Here is a 26,073-nt window from a genome sequence, read left to right on the forward strand (position 1 = left end):
AGTGGGCATTACACCAGCTGGAGCCATGCCCCTCGTCACTCGACAGTGTAATCTCTGGGACACCAGACATAGCCCTCCTGTGCTGACCTAAATGTTGCCACACCATCCACTCTTGAGTTACTTAGAACAAAAAATGTTAGATGAAGGCATTAATAGCTAAGTTTATGAGTTATAAATCTAGGCATCTAACAGTGTTCACCACGTGTTCCTGGCTGGAGGACCAGAGGGTCGCTGGAGTTTAGCCAACTGCCACCAGGATGACCATTTAGAGATTGATGTTAAAATGCAGGCTGCTACGCATGTTTGGGTCTGTAATGGCTCGTGTTATATTTTTTATAAGGAGCGATATCACCCATGCCCGTGTCTGCAGCTGCTTTTTCACTTTGACAAATTAGCTTATTCATGCAGCTTGAGCGATTCCTGTCGGGCGATCATCCTCGAAAAGGTCGCCCTCCTTATAAAATTCTATGATGATGCTTTGAGGGTATGGGGCACACATATGACTGAACTCTTACTGAAATGATTCTCTAGGGATTTGAGGACCAAAAGAGCCCTGACCGCAAGTTTCTCAAGAACAAAATGCCAGCGTCGCATACAATAGGGTTGGGGCAAATCATTTTTACAACAAGATTTATTAGCAGTTGCACAAAGCGCAAAGGAGGTCTGAGATGCTTGAGGCATTTTCCAGTATGTACTTGTATCCTGTAAAAGGCAGGGAATTTGACCTTTAAGTTTATGTGTATAGTGTATGTATTTGGGAGAGGTCGTGGCAATGTTGGATTGAGTAATTTTTGCTTCTGATGCATAACCAAGGCTGGTCTTGAATTCCTGATCATCCCACTTCTATTTTCCAAGTTACAGTAATGTTCTTTATTTAACTCTGCTGTCTTTCTGAGTCATGACCTTCATAATAAGCTCATTCAAAGAGAAGGCTTTCAGTGTTTTCCCTAAAAATCTACTATCCACAGACAGATTTTCTAGTTCGGGACAATGATTTGGCCTGCTTTGTGTGCTGTTATAGAGGTTTATATGCAAGTCTCATACTTCAGCTACTGTATAAGGAGGAAAAATAAAACCTACAGAGTCCCATTTTCCAAGATCATTCCCTCCCTCCAAGAAGAATGCAATTTTGTTTCAATGTCATCGGAAGCCATAATATTCTGTAATATAACAGACATTCTTCCACAGTCACATCCTTAGCCCTTGGCCTATATATCTCATTTTATTAACTTCACATAACTTGTAAAGAAATGCCAATGCAGTTTTATTACAATGTGTTTTAGATTTTCAACATATAGCATTTTTATTCTTAAAGAATTTCATATATGCATGAACTGCATTTTGATCAGATTTACCTCCCCCACCCCAACTTCTCCATTCCATTCAACTTTTATTCATCCTCCCTTCTTAAAATAACTCACTAAGTCCATTGGTGCTGGCCATATACTCATGGGCGTGGGGCCCTTCACTGGACTATGGCTAACCCAGAGGCCACATCCTCTAAGAAAATTGACTCTTCCTCCTCTTACATCCATAAACTCTCAATGGCTCCCAGCTCAGGTTTGTGAGGCTCTAACCATGCTAGAATGTTGACTTCTTCTCGTACAGGTCTTGGAGAAGCACCACAGCTGCAAGTGGGAACCCTGCATTTTCTATCTGATAAACCGTCATCATGACTGCAGCTGTCCTGTCATATCCAGAAGACCCTGTTTTACACTGGTCTTCCTGGAGACCCACTTCCACAGTTTGTCCCTGAGCCTTGGGGGGTGGGGTGTAACACAGATGTCCCATTTGTGCCTGAGGATGCCACTAAAGCTTATTAACTACACTTAGATGAGTTGTGAGTTCCTGCATCAGTAGCCATCCACTGCATAAAGAGACGTCTCTAATGGGGACCTATGACATCCCCAGCATAGGTTCTTGGCCGGATTTATAGTACTGGGCATGAACTTTCTCTGGTAGATCAGGCCTTATACCAACTCAGGAAGCAGTTGGCCATACCACACGCCACAGCCACACACATGGCTTGCCACACAAGTCATTATTGTAGCTCACAGGTTAACAGCTGAGTAATAAGGCTGTCAGTAGATCTTTCCCTCAGACGCCTATGTATATACATGAGTTGCCATGTAGGTCCTGGAAACTAAACCCAAGGCCCTGTGTAAAAGCAAATGCCCTTTACTGCTGAGCCATCTCCCCACTGACATCTATCAATTTCTTAATCTTACTCTGACTGGGGTGAGTTGAAATCTCAAAGTAGCCTTAATCTGCAGTTTTCTGATGACTGACAATGGTGAATAATTTTTCAAATACTTCTCAGCCATTTGTATTTCTTCTGTGAACTCTGTTCAGTTCCATGGCCCACATTTAAATTGGATGGTTTGTTTTCTCAAGGTTTAATCTTTTGAGTTCTTTGTACAAGGAGCAATTTCCTTTACAGTGCAGAAGCTTTTCAATTTATCAAGTCCCACTTAATGATTGTTAATCCTATTTTCCAGGCAACCAGGGTCCTATTAAGAAAGTTTTTCCTGACCCTACATCCTGCCATGTCCTCCTATACCCTAACATATCCTCCTATACCCTGACATCCTCCTATACCTTGATATACCCTCCTGTTCTCTGACGGCTCCTCCTATACCTGTGGGATGATGTCACAGGTGAGGCAGGTATAAGATGGACTTAGGCCTGTCATTGGATGAGAAGGAAGGATGGGCGGGAGAAAAGTTTGAGGGAAGAGGAGGAAACTTGGACGGAAAGGAGGAAGACACAGGAGGAGACAGGGAGAGTAGCCGCGGAGAGAACATGGAAGCTGATGTTAAGATTCCATGCTGTACTTTTACAGGTTGTTATGAGTGTTCTTAAGGGATGGATGTGTACAGGGCTTTGTATGTTTAGGTGGGCAATTATATCTTATCAATTGGATCAGAGGTTATTGTATTGTGTGTTCTTTCATGTGGCAATTTAAGTTTAAGAGGGTGTGTGACAGCTGGGACACTAAGCAGCCACGGAATTAGGATGTATATTTCTGCCATGGTGGCAGCCTGCCTTGGGAACTGGATGGGTAGAGAGATTGTTGCCAGGCTCAGAGAGAGGCCTTCAGCAGTGTGATATGGGATGGAGCAGAGCGGGTGAGAGGCTTTGCTGACTGAGATTAAGATATCTATCAGATATCTTGGGGCACTGTGTTGCCAGACCTAGAGCAGGTAAAAAGACTGTTTTATTTTTTATAATTTTATAACAACATATACCCTGACATGTACTCCTATATCCTGACATATCCTCCTATACCCTGACATGCCATCCCTGTGCTTTTCAAAGAGCCAGAGTTGGAATCAATCTAAGGCCAGTGGGAAAAATTCCACTACAAACCTCCAAGCACTAAGACCCTTCCCTTCCGGGGAGTAGAGCTAGTTTAGCTCCTCAAACAATTACAAGCCAACTATCAGACAAAGCCACCTGTGACTCCTCAACCTATCCCCTTGGAAAGTCCCAGACGGTCCACTGACCATGAGTCAATTTGAAGGTCACTTCGCCCCACCAAAAGAACCCTGCCTAGTTACCATTGTTCAAATTCTGCCCTTATTGTTTGAAATCTACCTCTATCAAAGGTATACAACTCCCTGATAGAGTCTGCTCAGGGTCATCTCCCTCCTGGAGCAACCCCAGCGTGTTGGAATAATAAAACTCCTCTTTCTTTTGCATCAATCTCTGCTTCTGAGAGTCTCATTCAAGGGGTCCCAGAAAAGGTTCAATTCATATCTCACATTTTCTTCTAGAAGTTTCAGTGTTTTGGACCTAACCTTAAAATCTTTGATCCACTTGTAGTTGATTTATAAATGATTTTTACCTGATGACAGGGAAAAATCAAGTTTCAGTCTTCTACTTGTAGATATCCAGTTTTCCCAGCACTATTTGTTTAAGATACTGTCTTTACTCTAACATATGTTTTTTTATACCTTTGTGGATAGATCAGGCTTGTATCTGGGTCCTCTATTCTATTCCACTGATTAATGTATCCATTCTTACACCAGCTCCATGCTATTCTTAGTGCCATGGCTCTGCACTACTGTGTAATATAACTTGAACTCAAGAATGGCAATGTCTCCAGCAGGGGTTCTATTATTCAGGATTGCATTAAAAGAGAGCCTTTGTACTTCCATGTGAATTTTAAGATTTTTTTTTATGAAGAATTGCATTGGAATTTTGAAGGGATTACAGTGAATCTATAGATTGATTTTGGTAGAAAGGCCATGTTCACAGTATTACTTTTACCAACCATGCACATGGGTGGTCTCTCCACCTTTTGGTATCATCTTCAGTTTCTATCTTCAGACTCTGCTTTACTGTGTTTATCCTCTCTGGGGGATTTCTGGTGCCATTTTAGCATTTCTCATGTACAGAATCATGTCCCTACAAATAGGGATGTGTTAACTCCTTGCTTTACATCTGTATCCCTTTTATTTATTAATCTTGGTGCTCTGGTGAAGATTATGTTGAATAGGAATGGAAAAAGCACTCTTGTCTTGCTTTTGATCTTTGTGAAGTTCTTTGGTTTTCCCCTCCGTTTACCATGATGGTGGCTGTAGGTTTGTTGTATATAACCTTTATTAAGTTGAATTCATTGGTGAATCATTCCTGTGTCTCTGGAATTGAATCAACTTGACTGATTAATGATCTTTGTGGTATAATCTTGGACTCGGGTTGTCAGTATTTTATTGACTGCTACACCTATGCTCAGAATCAAAGAGCTCAGTCTGTGAGTTTCTTTTGTGTTTGTTGTTCTGTCTTTATCTGGTCTCAGTATCAGGGTAATACTGGACTCATAAGAGGAGTGTAGAAGACTTCCTTCCTTTTCTATTTTATTGAGTAATTTAAATAGTATTAGCATTAGTTCTTTGAAGTTTAGGTAGAACTCTATGATGAATCCATCTGGTCCTGTGCTTCTTCTAATGTGGGAAACTTTTTATTACTCTTTCAGTCTTGTTGCTGACAATAGATCTGCTTGAATTATTTATCACTTTAATTTTAGCATCTTATATGCGCAAGAATTCATTTCCTTTTGTTTTCCAATTTAGTGGAATGGAGGTTTAAAAAATATATCCTTAAGATTTTCTGAATTCCATTAGTTTCTGTTACAGTGCCATCTCCCTTTCATTTCTGAATTTCACTAAATTATATCTCTTCTCTGTTTCTTTTGGCTAATTTGGCTAAGAGTTTGTCAGTCTCATTTTTTTTTTCAAAGAACCAACTCTTCATCGATTCTTTGAATTGTTTGTATTTCGTTAATTTCTTCTGGTTTTAATTCTCTTTCCATCTACTGTTTTTTGTTTTGTTTTGTTTTTGTTTTTGTTTTTTTGTTTGTTTGTTTTTTTTGGGGGGGGGCTTTGGTTTGTTCTTGGTTTTTCCAAGCCTCAAAATATGTTTTGTTTTTGTTTTTGTTTTTTTTTAAGATTTATTTAATTATTATATGTGAGTACACTGTAGCTGTCTTCCGATAAACCGGAAGAGGGCATTGGATCCCCATTACAGATGGTTGTGAGCCACCATGTGGTTGCTGGGAATTGAACTCAGGACCTCTGGAAGAACAGTCAGTGCTCTTAACCACTGAGCCATCTCTCCAGCCCCTCAAAATATGTTTTTTAAGTTATTAGGGATCTCTGAAATTTTTTGAGGTAAGCATTTAGCATCATAAACATTCCTGTTAGAACAGCCTTCTTATGTCCTATAGATATAGTATAATATGTTTTCAGTTTCATTCAATTTTAGAACATTCTTATTTTCTTGATTTCTTTTTGATTTAATTGTATTTAATGTTTCTTTTTCTTTTCTTTTCTTTTCTTTTCTTTTTGACAGGGTTTCTCTGTGTAGTCCTGGCTGCCCTGACTCTGTAGATCAGGTTGGTCTCGAACTCAGAGTTCTGCCTGCCTCTGCCTCCTGAGTCTCTCTGTAGTTTCTATAGTTTGTCTTGATGATGATATCTAACTTTATTCCATTGTGATCAGATAGAATGCAAAAATGTTATTTCAATTTTTCTGTATTTGTTGAAATGTGTCCTGATATGTGCTCAATTTTGGAGAAAGTTCCATGAACTACTGAGAAGAATATGTATGACTTGGTGATTGGGTGGAATGTTCTATAGATGTCTGTTGGGTCTATTTGATTTATAATGTCATTTAACTCTGGTGTGCCTCTGTTTAGTTTTGGTCCAAAGGATGTGTCAATTGATGAATATTTAAAGTATTGAAGTCACCCACTGTCACTGTACATTAGGGCTAGTTTGTGGTTTTAGTTTAGTAGAATGTCTTTCATAAAATTGAAAGTGACTATGTTTGGTATGTGTATGGTTACAGTTGTGATATCCTCTTGGTGATGATCATGGTGACCATCTTTATCTCTTCTGGCTAGTTTTGGTATGCGGTTTACTTGTTTAGATATTAGAATAAATATGCCTGCTTGTTTCTATTTCCTAGAATATCTTTTATCATTCTTGGATATTCTTGGAGGAGTCTGTTTCCTAACCCTACTAAGTGTCTATGTCTTTTATCATGAAATTGAAACTACTAATATTTGAAGTTGTTGCTGACCTGGAAAAATGGCTCAACAGTAAAGTATGAGTACTGCTCTTGGAGAGGACCCAAGTTCAGGTTTCTGAACCCACATCAGGCAGTTTATAATCACTTGTAGCTTCACCTACAGAAAATACAAAGCTTCTGACATCCATGGACACCTGACAGAGAGAGGGGGGAAGAGGAGAGAGACAGAGACAGAGACAGATAATTTAAAATAAAAATAAGTTATAGAGAGTTGTTATTAAAATATGTGAATTACTGCTATGGGTAATTTTGTGGTGTTTTGTTAGACTTTATTTTACTAACTGTTCAGGTGTTATTTATTTATTCCCTGTGATCCCTTGAGTGTGTTTATCCTTCTCCTCTGACTGAAGCATTTCTCCTAGTATCCTCTGTAGATCTGTCTTAGGGCTTATAAATTCCTTTCATCTCTTTCACTTTTAATAGATAGTTTTGCTGGGTATAATAATAAGGGTTGGTGGTTTGGGCCTTTTAGAACTTGGAGTGTGTCTTTCCAAACACATCTGGCTTTAAATTTTTCTATCAAATAATCAGCTATCATTTTGGTGGACCTATCTTCAAAAATTACTTGACTCTCATTCTTGGAACTTTCAATCCCCTCCCTCTATTCTGGTTTTTTTTTTTTTAAGGTTTTAACCATAAAATATTATGGGGAGTTTCTTTTCTGTCTTTGTGGTACTCTGAAGGGCTCTTGAACCTGGATGGTAATTCTTTCTCTAGGTTTGATAAATTTTTATTGAAAATATTCTTGGGCTGGAGAGATGGCTCAGCAGTTAAGAGCACTGACTGCTCTTTCAGAGGTCCTGAGTTCAATTCCCAGCAACCACATGGTGACTCACAACCATCTGTAATGGGATCTGATGCCCTCTTCTGGTGTGTCTGAAGATAGCAATGGTGTATTCATATAAGTAAAAGAAATACATTTTTTAAAAAAAGAAAGAAAAGAAAATATTCTCTACACCTTCATTATGGTATTCTCCTTCTTTTATGCCTATTATTATAATGTTGGGTTTTTTCACCATGTCTCAAAGTTCCCCCATGTTTGATTCTTTTTAAATTTCTCATTGACCTTTACTGAGTCATCCAATTCCTCTACCTTGTCTTGTAATCCTGACATATTGTTTTCCATGTGATTCATCCTGTTGGGGAGATCTCCCATTGATTTCTTTTATTTTTTTTTCTAGGACATTTAAGTTTGGATTTTTTCTGCAATTTTTTTTATTAAGTTAGTTATTGTATCTTGAATTGAGTTCAGTCATTCATTCAGGTCTTTGTTCTTTTGGAGTATACTCTTATCCTCTCTGAGTCATTTGAACACAGTTATAATTCTCTTGAATTCTTTGTCTGGGAGATCTGCTAAGACATTCTCATTGGAGCTCACTCGTAGGGAATTAGTAATTAGAGGGAACATGTTGAGGTAGATTTTTGTGTTCCTTTTGTATCTCTGCTGGGACTTGTACATCTGAAGTAGTTTGTTGGTTCAGTCTCCTTTTTTGTTGTTGAATGCACACGCTTGTACTGATAGATCAGGACTGTAGCTCAGATGGGGCTGAACCACCACAAAACATGTTTGTCAGGTTACAATGGGAAAAAAAAAGCCACAAAAACCACAACGAGCTCATATGGAGTTGCAGAAAGTACTGCCTGGTGGTCAGCTCTGACTCAATCCATATTAGACATAACAGTTCATATTGACCTTTAATTTGATGGGTCCTATGTAAAGCTTTGTGGAATTTAAGATTAACAAACCTCAGAACATATAGAACATAACAGGATATGTGATCAGCACTGATGTTGCTCTAAGTAAAGTTATTTTTCTGTGTCGTGTTACAGAACATGTTATAGGCATGCTACAGAAACAATCTAAAATACCTGGCAAGCATAGAACAAAATGGCTACAGCTATGCTGGGGGACAGACTTCAACAAAGAGATGGTGACATTTTCTTCTGTGGAGCTGGTATTGGGGACTGCAGTTTCCATTCCTAGTTTTGTTTGGGAAATCTACTACCATCTGCCTGAAGAGACACTGTTCAAGTGCCAGCACCCCCTGGTCGGGCCTCTTGTCCATAGCCAGTTATGGCTCAAATACTCCTGGTCTTACATACAGGACCACTTTCAATGGCATAACAGCTGTGTAAAATACCAGATTTCATTAGAACATAAAATATAATCAAAATACTAATGCCTAAATACAGTTCCTCATGTGCCATGACGTATAGATACTCACCAATCTAGCCACCCTGGTGTTGGAGTGTGGGAGGCTGGCTATATTACCAACTCCATTTTACAAGGGAAGACAGCAGGCTATGGAAAATGGTTTGATTCAAGTTCACTCCACTCCTCAATGGCTGAGCTGGGATCCAGACCGTTAGGGCAGCTGTGAAAATCCAGTCTCTCTTTTTATCTCGTTTTGCTTTGATTGGATTTTTTTGTCTTTTTTGTCTTTAACTTGTTTGTTTTGATTTCTGTTTTTGTGAGGGGGGTGTTTCTTGGGTTATGGTTTGGTTTGGATTGGTTTTGCTTGTTTTAAGGAGAGAAAGATAAAAAGAACATCAAGTTTGGTGGGTAGGGAGGTGAGGAGAATATGGGAGGGAATGGGGGAAGAAAAAAAATAATCAAAATATATTATATGAAAATGTTCTAATTTAAAAAAAAAAGTTTAAAAAGAAAGATTGAACACCTAGAAACAGGCCACAAAGTAGGACGATTAAATTTAAATAGTTACCCTGTCTTAGTTTGGCTTTTATTGCCGTGATATCATCATGACAGGAAGCATGGCAGCATCCAGGCAGACATAGTGTTGGAGAAGGAGCTGAGAGTTCTACATCTCGAACCAAAGGCAGCCTGTTTTCCAGGCAGCTGGGAGGAGGTTCTCAAAGCCCACCCCCACAGTGACACACTTCCCCCTACAAGGCCACACCTCCTGATAGTACCATTCCCTGGTCTCTCAAATCATTTCTTAAAATATCTAATTTTACCTAAAACATCATGTTAGTTTTTATTATCGCTGGTTGTCGCACCCGCCTCGGCTGGCAAGGAAGACGCAACACGGTCGGATTCTTCTCAACAGCCTTTATTGCAGGACCACCTCTTTGCTGATATGGGGACCTCGATCGGCAAAAGTGCTCGCCTTATATACACAGTAGGCTGAGGCTATGCTAATTGTCCTTCAGGGATTGGCGGAGCATGAATCCCTCATTAGCATATTAACGTGAAGACCAGCCTAAATCTCAAGGATAAATAAAGGCTGAGGAAGCAAAAGGCAGAAGTAAATTGACCACCACCCAGGTGTGGTCCAGGTGTGTGGGTTCCACATGCATCAGCCGGGCTCAGCAGAGGTCATGCAGTGGAGACACGGGTGTTTACTACTTGGTCTTTTCTTCCTGTGCTGTAAATACATGGGAGAGGCCTCTGTCCAACAATCCCATGACTTTATGGCAGTAATCTTAATTGTATCCAATATGGTTCCCTACAGCTGGTATATTCCCATGACCATTCATATATTTTTATATAAAACTAGTTTTTCAAATGATGGGTCTTGAGTGATCCTGAAAATTCAGACCCACAAATTTACACAATTTACACATCCTATCAATTTGTGTGCTTCTGTAAATGTCTGTAGATAGCAGATAGCATTCATTCCCTCAGGTATGGTAGAGCTAAAAGTTCTGTTGTGAGAGCTCAGTTAACTCTACAGTTACAGTATAAAAGTTTCTATAGATAACATCCGGGTGAAGGGGCACGGCCATGTTCTCACGAATCCTGGCAGGAAAATGGGTAAAGGGCAGACTGAACTAACAACTTTGTTTTTCACCGCTCATTTTATTTTTTATTGCTCATTTTAGTTGCAGGGAGCACAAGATCAACTTGCACAGACAGCACAGAGTTCTAAGAAGATCCAAGCCATCTTGCAAAGGTATAAAATAGAGCAACCACAAAGTACCATGAGTTTTACCAAAAGAATAGCATAGCATAGAAATTGTATCCGTTATGATAATAAATATTCCTCCATGAAGCCAGGAAACTCTCTCAGCCATAGAGTAGTTGAAACGCATTGTTTACATCTTAGATGTAGTTCGGTTGGGACAGGGCATGATCTGTGTGTGCAATTTGATCCCAAGCTCTGCCAAAAAAAAGTACAAATGTGTGACTCTTACACTGTTACGTAAATTGTCCATGAAACACGGCAGGAAAACAAGGAAGGTTCCCAAACCACCTGCCTTCAGTTGTTAAGAATAAAATTATTCTTTCAGATGTTAGTTCAGAAATTGTGATGTTTTTCAAAAGTATACATATGAATCGTTATCAAATACATTTTAGGCTTGAAGTTCGACTTTTCAAATTAAAACTTACACTGAGAGAGAATTCAGCAAGAATTGAACAAATCCAGAATCATCTGCTGCATGATGGTTTGGTGAGTCTTGTTTCCTCTGCCATACTGAAAATCCTTTCTCCATTTTGTGGGATTATATAGGAATATTTTAGGATAAGCGAAAAATGCCATTGATAAAAATTATTTGCCTTTGCCATGTCTGGGCATGGCGGCACACACCTTTAATCCCAGCATTCAGGAGATCAAGACAGATGTATTTCTGATCTCCAGACCAGCCAGGGCTGCATCATAGAGACAGTGTTGCATACATGGGGTGTGTGTGTGTGTGTGTGTGTGTGTGTGTGTGTGTGTGTGTGTGTGTGTGTGTGTGTGTGTGTGTGTGTGTGTGTGTGTGTGTGTGTGTGTGTGTGTGTGTGTGTGTATGTGTGTATGTGTGTGTATGTATGTGTATGTGTGTGTATGTATGTATGTGTCTGTCTGTCTATATGTATGTGTCTGTGTGTCTGTGTTTCTGTATGTATGTATGTTTGTGTATGTGCATGTATGTGTATGTGTGTCTGTCTGTATGTATGTATGTGTATGTGTGTGTCTGTCTGTCTATATGTGTGTGTGTCTGTATGTATGTATGTATGTATGTATGTGTATGTGTGCATGTGAGTGGTTTTTTCTGCTGCTGCTGCTGCTGACGTTGCTGCTGTTGCTTCTCATAATGCTCCAATAGTGAATATCCTCTTGATTTTTATAGAATTCCACTGAAATGATAACATTAGGGGCTTTGGTAGTAAAATTTAACTAAACAAGAAGCTACAGAGATGCCTCAGTGGTTGAGAGCATCCACAGCTCTTGTAGAGGACCAGAGTGCGGTTCTCAGCACCCACATCAGGTAGCTCACAACTACGAAATCCAGCTCCAGAGGATTTGATGGCCTCTTCAGACTTGTACACCTGTGTACCCATGGCATATGTACACATACACATAAATGAAAAGAAGGATTCACTGGACATGGTGGTGCACGCCTTTCATCCAAGCACTCAGGAGGCAGAGGCAGGTGGATCTCTGAGTTCAAGGCCAGCCTGGTCTACACAGCAAGTTCCAGGACAGCCAGAACTACACAGAAAACCTTGGAAAAAAAGAGATTTTACTAAACAAGATTCTTATAAAATGAATGTCTTATAATGTCATAATTAATAACATATCTTTGATATGTTATATAATGCTTTGTAAGGCAACATTTTGTTTCCCCATTAGTTGACTAACAGACATGTGGATTGATTGGTTATTGTGAGTATGGCTGCTGTGTACACAGTGTGTAGTTGCTATGTCACTGGGAAAGTCTTACTGTTCTAAGAACATTCCACAGCTATTCAGGCTTGAGTTCTAAATCTGTTCCCAGAAGCATTAGCGAGGTTTTGAGAATGGATGACTTCATTACTTCCATTTCTTTTTTTTTTTTTTTCTTTTTTCTTTTTTTCGGAGCTGGGGACCGAACCCAGGGCCTTGCGCTCGCTAGGCAAGCGCTCTACCGCTGAGCTAAATCCCCAACCCCGTTACTTCCATTTCTAATCAAGAACAGATACTTGGGGCTAGCAAGAGGACTCAGAGAGCACTGGCTGCTATTGCAGAGGACCCAGGTTTAGTTCCCAGCACCTACATAGTGGCTCATAGGCTCCACAGGATCAGTGATGTCCTCCTCTGGCCTCCACAGACACCAAGCATCCATGTGGCACACAGGCATACACTCAAACAAAACCCTCATACACATCAAATAAACAAATCTTGAAAATGTTTTTGAAGAATGGATATCTTGTTACTATATGAACCACCGAGGAATATTTTTCTGTGTGTAACTTTCATAAAGAGAGGCGATGCCATTGCATGCAGACAGGAAATGTTTCATTTAATATGGAGCCGTACTGAACTGAAGATGCAGAAACTGTTTTGCTGTTCGCTCTGTCCACCAGTTTTCCAAGAGCGTAGCCTTCTCCTTTGCCTCAGCATGGCTGTGCTGGAGAGCCTCTGTCCAACGGCCACCCTGCTCCCTGTGACAGGCTGGCTTCTCTGAAAAGCTCCATCAGAGAGAGGCTAACAAGAGTACTGTGCAGCTGCTACAGGAGTTGGATCACAGGCACCGGAGCTCAGAACAGGCAGGAAGAGAAAGAGAAGCATCTGGTGGAGGGCGGCGTCCAAAGAGACTTCCACGCAGAGCCAATTCCAAATCCACAGAGAAGCTCCTGTCCTGCTAGGAGATAATAACGCAGCCTCCACTCTCAGAGAAAAGAAACAGCTCAGGATTCCATTTTAATGACAGATAGTGAAACCTCTATTACTCCTCCCCAGACAGATCTGAAGTCTTCTAATTCTCACACTGCCTTTCCAGACATCGCCAGCACAAGACTGTGGCATGAACAGCCACCTGGAGCCATGACATGGCTGCCCCTGTAGCCTGAAGCAGGGCTCAAGCTGCCTCTGGGAAAGTATGAACATCTTTAGAATTTGCTCACAGGACCCAAAACATGATAAAGACTCCAAAATGTCCTTGTTACCCTATATTTATTGAATTTGTAAGATTAAAAACTCAGATTTTAAGAGGTGCAAGAGGTGGTTCAAGATGTGTTACCCAGGCCACCAACCTGGGGGTTCTAATCCCATATGGTTCACAACCATCTGTAACTCGACTTCCAGAGAAACTGATGCCCTCTTCTGGCCTCCATGGGCACTAGGCACCCATACGTACATTTAGGCATATACGTACACATACATACACACGCACATAAAATAAAATAAATCCTTTTTAAGTCACATTTTTTTTAAGTTACTAGAAGGTGCTGGGTAGTGAAAATAGATTTTTAGAGGAACTGTGTATTAAAGAATACCAGAGCCCACTGGAAGGGCCTAATCAGGATGGCAGGGAATCCAGAAGAATCAAGCACACGTTAGGCTTGGTGGTGTTAGCACAAAGGTGTTCTTTAAAGAAAAATAGTAAATAGAGAAGATTTCAAACTCCTGGGAGATTTCTTACCGAGAATGAATATTTTCTCATCCTAAAGTCAGGTGAGGATGAAAAAGACTCACTTTAACAGATAATAGGAATGTAAATTCTATAAAAATCAAAGATGAGAGGAACCAGAGACATTGCTCATCAGGGAAGGGCACTGGTTGCTCCCCTAGAGGACCAGGGTTCAGTTCCCAGCTCCCCACAACCATCTACAACAACAGCTCTGGTAGACCTGGCCCTCTTGGCCTCTGCAGGCACCTGCACACATGTGTCATGTATGTACACATGTGGAGAGGAGATAAAAAATAAATGTCTTCAAAATTAATGATAAATATACACATAAATAGGAGCCAGCTTTAAGGAGCTATTTTTTAATCTGATCCTAAGTGAAATGTTACAAACTTTGATATGCATATTACTCATACACTTCTAAGACATGATCTTATAAAAGAAGAATAAAAGTCTGGATACTTTTAACTATTATGATATTTTAAAGCTTGAAGATGGAACGAAGAAACTCATCCTTCAAACACAGTCTCTAGAAAGTACTTTGGAAAAACAGATGAACAGAAATGAGGAATTGAGGACAGAGCTAGCAAGGTAAGATTTTAACACTTCAAATCCTTCCAAACATTGTTAGCTTCGTTGACATTTTTTTATTTCATATTTTTTGAGAATTTCATAAATGAGTGCCATATTCACTTTGTTCCCCCTCTCTAACTCCTCCCATGTCCCCCAGCTTCCTCTCACATTCATAGCTTCTTTTCCTCTAATCGTTATTGTTACACATAACGTGTATATGAATTTATAAATACAATCTACTGAGTTCATTTAATATTGCTCCTATGCATGTATTTCAGGGATGACCACTTGGTATTGTGTAAGTTCATTGTAATTTCTGTGTTTTATGTGTTCGAGTGGTGTGCCCACTTACATATCTGCGAACCACACACATGCCTGGTGCCCCCTGGAAGATGGCGCTGGATCCCCTGGCACTGGAGTTGCAGGTGGTCTGTGAGCTGTCAAGTGGGTGCTGGGCACCTAACTCAGGTCCTCTGCAAGAGCAGGGAGGGCACCTAAGCTCAGCCATTTCTTCAGCCTGCAGAGCACAGCAGTGCCAGGCTCTCTAGATGCTACTCACCAAGCAGCTTGTGGATCCTCTGTCAGGAGGAAAAGCAACTGTAAAAGACAGAGTGGATGGGGAATACTGCCAAGATAGGTCTGTGACAACTTGCAATAAAGGCCAGTTTGAAGAGCTTTGACGCTGAAGTGACCTCTAGTTTGACCTAGGTAAGGGTAGCATAGTCTTCATCTGTAGGAAACACAACACAGTCAAACATCCATAGATGGAAAAAAACCAGCAAGCAGAGGGAAGTTGGAAACCAGGGCTACCTCAGTGTGCGTCTGACTGAGTGGCACTTAAGACGGTTTGATGAGATGACAAAGGTCCCTTCAGACTAACAAATGGAACATCCATCCAAGAATGTGCTACACTGAGAGACATGCACGTGTGTCCAGTCTCGTGGCTTTGACTAACCCAAGAAACCAAAGTGCTAACCTGAAGGATAGGGGAGAACGGACCGCAGCATCCATGGGACCCACCGAGTGTCCCACCTCACATCTACAGGACACCCTTTCTAGAAGTTCACATCACATTCCCAAAGAGAAATAATACCTTAGGCCAAAAAATAAAATAAAATAAAATCTTAATAAATGCAAGAAAATCAAAACAATTTCTTGATTCTTTTTGTATCATCATGAAATGAAACTTGAAATCAATAGGAAGAAAAATTACAAATCCTTGATAAGTCACGGGTACAGAGCAGAACACTGATTGGGCCCAGTCAGTCGTAAGCGTTCACTCTAGCACTGTGCTAAACTCCTGTCCTCTCTGAGGACTTTTCCACACACGTCCCTTTCCTCTCATGCACCAGAGTAAACAGGTACCAAAGTGTATACTTGGACCTTTCAGTGACATTCATATATACAAGTATGTTTTCTGCTTTGCCCTGGTAACTAATCTCTGAGTTACAGCTAATCTTTAGTAATTTGTCACTGCTCACTCCAAAATGAATAATAATAATTATAAAACATCTGACTGTGGTTCTAACGTGAATTCCTTATGTGATATAAATGTCATAACATTTTTCTTCATATTATTTACTTAATATTATAATTTTACCCAAAAGCCATAGACTATTTAATAAAACACCCAACACCAGACATGGGGAAGCCTTTCCTGAGTTGTCGCTCAGAGTCATCTGAGAGACTATCAAACATTATGAACTATCCATATTTCCCTTGGTGGCCTCCCAGAGACTGAACGGAAGTTCCTATCGTTGAAAAGACCAAACACTTCAGACACAGGGTCTGGGGACCCCTGAGCTGGAACTAACCTGAATGTCTTCCTGCTGGCTTTTATGGTACCAGAGGGTGCTATGCAAGATTTCAAGGCAGGAAAACTAGTGACAGTCCCACCCAGCCATGATGCCTAGGAACCACCACAACCACCAGCATGTCAGTGTCCATAAGGCGGCAGTGCTGCTGGGCATACTTTGGAGACAACCACAGCTGTCCTAAGACTCACTCAATAAAAGGGAAATCATGCCTGGTAGGGAAACCTGGACAATCACACAGGACTCGTGAAGTCATGGATCTTGGAGGAACACCTACAACCACCACCTTACTAAACCAGTTTAATTTCCAACTACATTCTAAATATTTCTCCTTATACCTGCAAATAAGTGTAGCTCTCACACCTCCTCGGAGACAATCACAAAAAAACCCACAAGTGATCAAAAAAAAAAAAAAAAAACCAGTGGTCGTGTGGGTCCAGCCCCAACCGCTCCATTAGCACAGCGGCTGCACCTGAGGCTCCGGGATGAGGAAGACTGTACGAGACAGCCAAGCATGAGAGACTGTCTATCAGAAACGAAGTCTTGTCAACAGGACTGCCTGAGCAAGATTTGAACAAGGAAAACACCAAGACACACGCTAATATGAAAGGAGGGCATCACTCCACGCCAGACAAAGAACTGTGGGCAACTAAGAAATTCTGAGAGTAGAAGAGAGAGTCGTCCCAAGGGAAGAGGCCGCCAATTGGGTGTCCAGTAGCAAGTGGTCGGCCTTGAAGTCAGGTACATACGAGGACCAGGATGTGGACTGAGCAGGTTGTATTTATGAATTATGAATTGAGTATTTATGAATTTAAAAATCTGTGGTGGTGGTGGCGTACACATTTAATCTCAGCACTGGGGAGGCAGAGACAGGTGGATTTCTGTGAGTTCGAGGCCAGCCTGGTTTACAGAGCGAGTTCCAGGACAGCCACAGCTACACAAAGAAACCCTGTCTCAAAACAACAGCAGCAACAACAGAAAAAAAAAACTATGTATTTGTAACAACAATTAAAAAAATAGAGGCCATGAATCTGAGAAAGAGGGGTTCATAGGAAGGATTAGAGTGGAAAGGAGGAAAATTGTGTAATGTATTTGAATTTTAAAATATGAAAATTAAGATTATACTTCCAGGCTAGAGAGATGGCTCAGCAGTTAAGAATAGTAGCTGTTCTTCCAGAAGACCCAGGTTCAATCCCCAGCACCCACACGGTGGCTCACAGCATCTGTAACTCCACGCCTGGAGATTTGACGCCCTCCTTTGGTCTCCATGAACATGAGCATGCATGCGGTACACATACACACATGTAGTCAAGACACATGTACACAATTTTATGTAAAGGTTATAATTTCAGTCGAATACTTTCAATTATGTTAGGTTGAGACAGTTTTGTTCCTTTTGTATGATACTGCATATTATCTACTTAAACTATTAAATATTGACTCTGAAAACATTCATTGCCAATTCTGTACATTTTTACAGATTTAAGAAACTCTTTGAGGAGACAAAAAAGAGGTTAAATAACCATGAAGACAGAGAGCTTGGTGGTCCTGGAGAATCAAACACCAGCCAGTTCGATATGCTTATTCCAATTAATATGCTGAGGCATGAGGTAATTTCAGTAATCTATAGAGTCAATATTTCTTGCTTTGGGAAAATATAGCTATATATTCATTGGCCAACAAAACAAGGACTTAAAAAAGCAACTTCACTGACTTGACATCAATGAAAATGTCTATTTTTCCTATTAGAGATGCATTATGTTGACTCTCTTATTCTTTAGACTGATTTTAAGAGTGTGGGTGTTCTGCCTGCATGTGTGTCTGTGCACCATATACACGCCTAGTGTCCTCAGAGGCCAGAAAAGGGCATGGGATCCCCTGGACCTGGAGTTACGGATGGTTGTGACCCACTGTGTGGCACCAAACTCGGGCCCTCTGGAAGAGCAACACGACACTCAACCACTGAGCATGGCTCCGGTTCCTCTTAATGCTGGCAGATGACTTAAGCAAGCAGCGTACCACCACAAGATCAATGTCACGCCCACCATGGCAGTTCTGTTAGCTACCAGCACTAGCAGGATGTAGTTGAAGGACCGTGAAAGCCAGTCAATTGAAGTATATGGTAAAATTTGGTAACTTTGAGTATACTCACAGATACTCAAATACCATCTCAATTTTTTTTAGTATTTTTATCACCCAAATGTGTCCTAAACGTCTTAGTGATTGTTCTTTCAAACTGTGACTTAGGAACCAAGTACACTTAACTGCTGTCAAGATGTTTGTCTGAAGAGTTTGCATGGAGAGACTCACACAGTCAGCCTTCTGGTTGCCTCTGTGTCTGGCCCCTGTTCCTGTCCACAGTCCTTTCCTTGTTCAGCCTAAGTTCTAATACTGTAAGTTCTTCATCTCTTTCCATTGCCAGCCAGTGCCCTGGTATATGGATAAGCCATGCAGTTTATGTATACGCCCACCAATAGATGGACCTCTGGCTTGCCCCCCTTTGAACTTTGACTACTGATGCTGCTCTGACAGTGCAAGTCAGAGTTCTGCACAAAATGACTTAATTTCCCCCGCCTACCTTCTGACCGGCGGCACTGCTGAGTCATGCGATAGCCCTGTCCTCACGATCTGAGGACCCCCCAGCGCCAGTGTTTTCTCCAGCGGCTGCAGTCTCCTGTCCTCCAGTCCTGAAGGGGCGCTTGACTTCTTCACTTCCTTACCAACACCTGCTCCATCTTTTTATATCGTGTCTGTTTTCAGACAGGGTCCCACTGCGTAGCCCTGGCTGTCCTCAGAGTGGCAGAAATCCACCTGCCTCTGCCTCTGGAGGCCTGGGATTCAAGGTGTGAGCCCCCACATCTGGCTTTTTCCAAATTTTAACTAAAGCAAGTTTCCGTGAAGCAGTGGGTAGGTCATGGGAGTTTCCATTTGTGTTCCCCTAATGGAGAACAGGGGTCTCCTGGCCATTCATGTACCTCCTTCAGAGAAAGGTCTATCTGGATGCTTTCTACAGTTTTAAATTGGATTAGCTTTTCCCTGGTATTTGCAGGGGCCCTCTTTGTATCTTGGATATGAACTCTTTATCGGATACACAGACTTCTGGTAATTTCTTCTAACCAGCTTACTCTTGTACTCCCTAACGGTGCCTCTGAAGCACACTGGCACTTTATGTTGATGGAGTCAACTCAACTGTGCTTTAATGTCACAAAGTTTGGCCTGATCCAGTCATGATGGTGTATGCCCGCGTCTCGGAATTTGCACGGCTCATTTCATACTTTAATGTTGCATTCTGAGTGAATTTTATTTGTGGTGTTTGCTGGTCACCCACACACGGTTTTTCCACATGAGAATAACTCGTTGCCCCAGCATCATTTCTTGTTGGAAAAAATTAGTCCCAAGGATCATTTTTACAGGGCTGGAGAGATGGCTCAGTGGTTAAGAGCACTGACTGCTCTTCCAGAGGTCCTGGGTTCAAATCCCAGCAACCACATGGTGGCTCACAACCACCTGTAACAAGATCTGATGCCCTCTTCTGGTGTATCTGAGGACAGTGACAGTGTATATAATAAATAGATCTTTTTTTTTTTTTAAAAAAAAGATGATTTTTGCAGAATTTTGTTGCGATTCATCTGATCAGAAACAGGAGTTTACTCTGAGAGGTTCTATAAACCAGGACCAATCAAATCTGTCCCTTAAGTGAGAAGTCTTTTCCAGTAGTATGTGGCTTATTGCCAGTTGGGTCCTCTGTGACAAGTTGCTATAATAGAAGTGTTAACTTCATTCCCGGTGTAGACTTTCTCTTTGTCGAAGGAACATTAGAGGGAAGAGTAGATTCTCCAACTGGGTTCCTGCCACCCTCCCTGCTGAAAAGACAGCAAAGGGAAAATAAAGGCAACTGTTTTGCCATGAGGGAATAACAATTTGAATGGGAATGTAAGAACCCCAAGACCCTCAGTGGCTATGGGAGGCCCAAGAGGGACAGAGGTTGGTGGTGTGCCAGCCGTAAGCCCTCAGCAGGCTTCTGGGTGCCATGCAAGTGACAGCGTTACAGCTAGAAGGCTCTTAGAGGGCATCGGGTGCCAGCGAGGAACAGTCTCTTGCAGAGCGAACCCGCGGTTCACAGACCAGAGCAGCAGCACATCTGGAAGGCTTCAGGCAAGAGAGCCCTGTGTAGGGAGTGGGAGTTCAGCTATGAAAGCCAGTCCTCCTCCTCCTCCACTTCTGAGCTCTCAAGCAGTCCTAGAACATCAGAATGTGTAGGCTCTGGGCCCTGACTACCATGCACACAGGTTAGAAATGGAGCCAGTCAATGGAGCCAATCAATGGAGCCATCAGCAGCTTCAGTTACTATGGAGACACTTGATACTCTTCTGACCTGATCCGACTTGGGGCTCCAACTGTCAAAATCCAGGGCCTTCCTGCATGCCACAGGGGCAAGCCAGTCTCCCCTGCAGTCCCCTTGCTCTTGGGAAACCCCACTTTGGACAGGAATCTCTTTATGCAGTGAAGGCTAATTTGGCCTTGCTGGTCGCATAACACGGTAAGAGCTGGCCTTCAAGGATAGCTGGTTCTTTCACTATTATCCATGGAAACAGTCAGACTCCCACCCGGGCCTCTCTCCTACGCTTTCCTCTTTCTCTCACATCCTTGGATCTTGGTTGTAGGCTCCATTGAGCCGTTCACTCTTGACAGCATGGAAATGTTGTCATTTTAGCTCTCATACAATCGTATCTGTGTTCTTACCAACACAGAAAAGGGACACGAAGCCAGCTCGTCTCACTGGAAACAGAACTAATGGTTATCTTACAGTTGGCCAAGTCTTTTGCTGCCGTGTTCTGAGTTCTCTGGAGAGATACGGTATCAGTGAGAGGCCAAAGCTGGACATGGTGGCACATGCCTTTAATCCCAATGCTCAGGAAGCAGAGGCAGGCAGACCTCCATGAGCTAGAGACTAGCCTGGTCTATATAGTAAGTTCCAGGACAGACATAGCTACATAATAGAAAGACCCCATCTCAAAAAGAAAAAGAGAAGAGAGAATTGAGTCGTCCAAGGCTGATGAGGTTGCTGTGGTGATGGGCAGGGCATGGCTGATCAAAGGCACCTGCACCCTGGGAGTTCTTGTCAGATGAAGGCAGCCGGACTGGTGGGTACCCTCCCCCCAGCAACCATTGCCTTCAAAACCCTGGGAAAGGCCTTGCCAACCACATTACCTGAGTTCCCTAAGCCTGTGGGTGTTCCCGTCTTCCTGGGCCCTGAGAGCCTCTTCCTCCTCCAGCAAGGAGTGTCGCTTGGAGGAAGAAGTCAGACAATTCCTGAGCTAGAACCAAAGCTTCACAGCACAACCCTCATTCTCAGACGCCACAGTTCGCTCCCTGCAGCTAAACCACTAGAGACAAAGAGCTCAACCCAAGAGTCACAGGACAAGAGCGCAGAAGAAACCCGTGTCCCGGGTGCAGTCCCTAAATATCCTGTAGTGTGCACACCAATGAAAATTACGATCACAGCGATAACCTGCTAAGTGTTGCCCCCCCAGAGAAGTCCATGTGCTAGCTATGGCAGACTGTTAACCTTTGCTCTTAATCCCGGAGCTCAGCCAGCAGAGGCAAATGGGTCTCTATGAGTTCAAGGTCAGACTGGTCTACAGAGCGAGTTCCAGGCCAGTGAGGGTTACATAGTGAGACGGTGTCTTTAAAAAAAAAAAAAAACAAACAAAACAAAACCCAGAAACTGGTTAGCAAGCATACACTCAGGAGAGGGATTTCATGGAAGAATACATACGTAGGCCATGTTTTCAAACCACCACCATAGAGCACCATTTTATCTAAAGGGAAGTCATCCTAACTCATTATTTTATCATTATTGTTGTTTAATATGCTTCTGTATTTTGTGGAACAAGTAAAAAATATTATAAGGCAATACAAAAATCAGGACATTTTTGTTTTAAAAATAAAAAAAAAAAAGCTGTCACTAGAGTGACCTCCATATTTCCTTGCTTGTTACCCTGAATCATTTTCTAGAATACAATTCAAACTAAAAATATTTACAGTTCAGAGGAAAACCCGACTTCAGAACCCATGCTTCTAACACCCATTCCTAAGAGTCTCCGTTTTGAGGTCTTTCGTGGGGAAAGGCACTCACCCATCCAGAGCCAAGCAACCGAAAACCTTGCCTTAAAGCTGGCTTAGAAATTACAGAGAAGAAATCACCAGAGATTTCTGTCAGTGTAACCAGACATGGAAAGTGACAGCTGTAAGTGTCCGGCAAAGAGGATGTGTGTGAAGTATAAAGAACATAATTGTGTTATTCCTGCTGGGTTTGACTTCATTTTCTGGATATTTCTAATAGGCCAAGAGTCTAACTGACTTATTACCGCTGAACTGGGCAGACGTGCATTGGTTTTTTGGTTTTTTGGTTTTTTGGTTTTTTTGGTTTTTTATGCCTGATTAGTCGCAGATCCTTCACCTTGAAGCCATGTTATTTATTCCTACAGTTGCACAATCTGAAAGAAAGCTGGGAGACTACCTATTACAAATACCTACACATGGTTGTGAAACTTCAGTTTATCGAGCAGGAGCTAATAGCGATAAAAACAGAGCAAAAGAAGTGCGGGCACCTGCTCGAGAACCAGAAGAACTTGGAAAAAGAAGTGCTCGACTTGAAAAGTTGGATGAGGGAGATCGAGGTGGGTGTCGTGAGGGCAGGCGATTTGCAGAAAGCCGGCTCGTTTGCTGGTCTTTTGAATTCGCGACGTGTTTAAATTCATCCCCGTTGCAGTAAAAATAAAAAAGGGGTGGGACAGTTCCTGGCGGTCGCTGGTTCCAGCTCCCGCGGGCCATTGGAACTACCGCTAATTTATCTCAGCGGCTCCACGCTGCCCCCAAGTACTCTAACCCAGGCGGGTCTCTGCCACGCCAGTTTCATACAGAGACCACCCATCTCGCAGCTCTCTTACTGTGGACTCTGTTCACATTTCTAGCATCATCCGCCCCCTGGTCCCAGCAGCGGCTACCCTCTCGCATCTCTCTGCCACTGCTCCGTTTACATTCCCAACATCCGCCCCCTAATAGTTATGGTATAAACGCCCAACAAGCTGTTAATATCAAGACTCAAACTGTAACCCAACAATCAGACTTATATGCTACATTCTCAATCCACAATACATCCACACAATAAATTTACAACCAATTGATAAGGATATAAACCACCCACCTAGATAAGATAAATTTGCCCACAGAAATCCATCCCAGCTACCTTGGCCATTCAAGACCACCCGGATCTGGGTCTCCATCTTGATTCTCCTTCCTTCTCCTTCTCTCCCGCCTTTCAAAAGCTTTGTCCCCGCCTTATTTTTTTACTGTCCAATCATGGCCCGGACCTAACTGGTGCCAGCCCTCAGCTCCGTGTAGACATCGGCCTACACATCCCTGCATCCTCTCCTCTGCTAACAGCAGGGGGCTTGGCGGATCTCTGAACGTCGTTTGCCTCTCTTTAAAAAAGTTTTCAGTGCACGTCTTTCTGGTTTGCTTTTGCATTGTTGAAATAAAACACTGACTAAAAACAAATGTGGGGGGTGTGCTGGATAGTTTTAAACTCGACAGGAGCTAAAGTGATCTGACTGGAGGGAACGTCAATTAAGAAAATGCCGACATAAGATCCGGCTTTCTTAATTAGTGATTGATGGGGAAGGGGCCAGCCCACGGTGGGTGGGGCCGTCCCTAGGCTCGTGATCCTGGGTTCTAGAAGAAAACAGGCTGAACAAGCCAGTAAACAGCAGCCCTCCATGGCCTCTGCATTAGCTCCTACCTCCAGGTTCCTGCCCTGACTTACTTCAGTGATGGACTAGAGCGTGGAAATGCCAGCCCAGTAAGTCCTTCCCTCCACACTTACTTTTGGTCATGGTGTTTCAGCACAGCAATGGCAGCCCTAAGACAGGAGGGGAGTTTTTGTAATAAGTTTCTACGTCCTTCTCGCAGCCCATCACCGAGAGGAGCCAAAGCAGGAACTCAAATCAAGCAGGGCAGAAACAGCCAAAGCATTAGCGAGCCGGCTGGATCCCTGGGCACACTCGGTCTGCATTTTTTATATAATAGAGAAACACCTGCCCGGGGGGTGGAACCACCCAGATGGGCTGGGCTGGGTCCTTCTACACCAATCAAAACTGGAACTGCCTTATGAACTTGCCCACAGGACAGTCTGAGGGAGGTAGTTAATTCCTCGAGTGAGGTCCCTTCTTCCCAGGTATTACTAGTTAGCATCAAACTGTCAAAAAATAAAGATTGCTCTTCAGCAATATTGTAGTTAGACATCGTAGTTGGCATTTTAAGAAAATTGAGAAGAAAAACTTCTATATGAAAGTTGTCTCATACTCTTAAATATTTCTTCAGTTACAGTTAAATGTTTCTGGTTTTTTCTTTAAAGATTTATTTTATTTATATAAGTACACTGTAGCTGTCCTCAGACACACCAGAAGAGGGCATCAGATCCCATTATAGATGATTATGAGCCACCATGTGGTTGCTGGGATTTGAACTCAGGACCTCTGGAAGAGCAGTCAGTGCTCTTAACCACTGAGCCATCTCTCCAGCCCCACAGTTAAACTTTTTTAATTTTTTTAATCGATTCACTTGTTCTGTGAAGTATGGAACTACCTGAGGGCTAGCATGAGAGCGTGAGAGTGATTCCGAGCTGAGGTGGCCCACACAGGGCCCGGGATCAATCTCCAGCACCATTCAAAGGAATGAAATACACTGCTTTATGTTTTAAACGTTTTTAATTAGGGTGTGGTGGTTTGTTTGTTTCGTTTGAGACAGAGGTTCATTATATAGACCAGACTGGCCTCGAATTCACAGAGATCCACCTGCCCCTGCCTCCTTCGTACCGCCATGCCTGGCTTTATGCTGTGAATGTAATTGGCATTAGTAATAAAAATCTAAATCCTAGCATCTTAACGTACAACAGCCCATGAGCTGGTGAGTCTTAACGATAGGAACAAGAGGCATCATCTGAGGGTTAATTATTTGGAACTTTTGTTCTTTTTTTGCTTTAGACCCAAGCAAGAGATCAAAACAACATCAAAATTTTAAGAGACACCAACGATGCGGCAATGATACACCAGATGGATCTCAGAATTAAGAACATGGAATCTCAGCTAGCCATGACAGGAGCTCAGCAACATGAAGGAGAGATGTCAAAATACAAGCCCCACCATGCAGATGAAGAGGGATGTCAAAATAGAAGCCCCACCATGCAGGAGAGAGTAGCATGGCCCAGCCAGTGAGAACAGAGCTGGGGGAGCAAGCCAAACAGAGCCCAAGGAAATAGCGAAGCTCACTGCAGGGTTTGTCTCCGCTGCAGGGTGCAGATCTCACAGCAGACTCGGGGTTGGAAGATGAATGTGCCCTTGAACTGCCGCTCAGGGAATTCTTCCCCTTTTCAGTTTGGATTTCTGTGGCCTTTTGCCCACTAATGCTCTCGTGTAGCTACCCTGATGCATTAGTCTTTTAGATTAGGATTCTAAAACGTTCTAAATATGGTCTTTATGTTCTTACTAAACTGCTTCTCCACTTTATTAAATAGAAATGTTAGCACGCGTAACTATTTGGGGACTATTACTTGAACATCAGTGGACAGGGAACGACAAACTTCCCCTGGCATGTTCTGACCCGAGCAGACTTTCGGGATTGGGAACCTTGGTATCACCTATTGAAGGGTCCCCATCATTGACAGGTTTTCTAGTTTGTATAAGGACATGCTTATG

At 42.3% G+C, this 26,073-nt stretch overlaps 1 protein-coding gene across 1 annotated transcript in view; it reads left to right on the forward strand.

The window, feature by feature from the left end:
* Positions 1–25,617, forward strand: part of LOC116912780 (ankyrin repeat domain-containing protein 26-like) — a 104,002-nt gene extending 78,385 nt beyond the window's left edge. The window contains exons 26-27 of the mRNA XM_032916942.1: positions 22,807–22,998; positions 25,363–25,617. Coding sequence (XP_032772833.1) covers positions 22,807–22,998; positions 25,363–25,593 — 423 coding nt within the window. The 3' untranslated portion in view covers positions 25,594–25,617. The remainder of the gene's footprint in view (positions 1–22,806; positions 22,999–25,362) is intronic.
* Positions 25,618–26,073: the final 456 nt, after the last annotated feature.

The sequence above is a fragment of the Rattus rattus genome, chromosome 11 (assembly GCF_011064425.1).
Source record: "Rattus rattus isolate New Zealand chromosome 11, Rrattus_CSIRO_v1, whole genome shotgun sequence".
Taxonomy (NCBI): domain Eukaryota; kingdom Metazoa; phylum Chordata; class Mammalia; order Rodentia; family Muridae; genus Rattus; species Rattus rattus.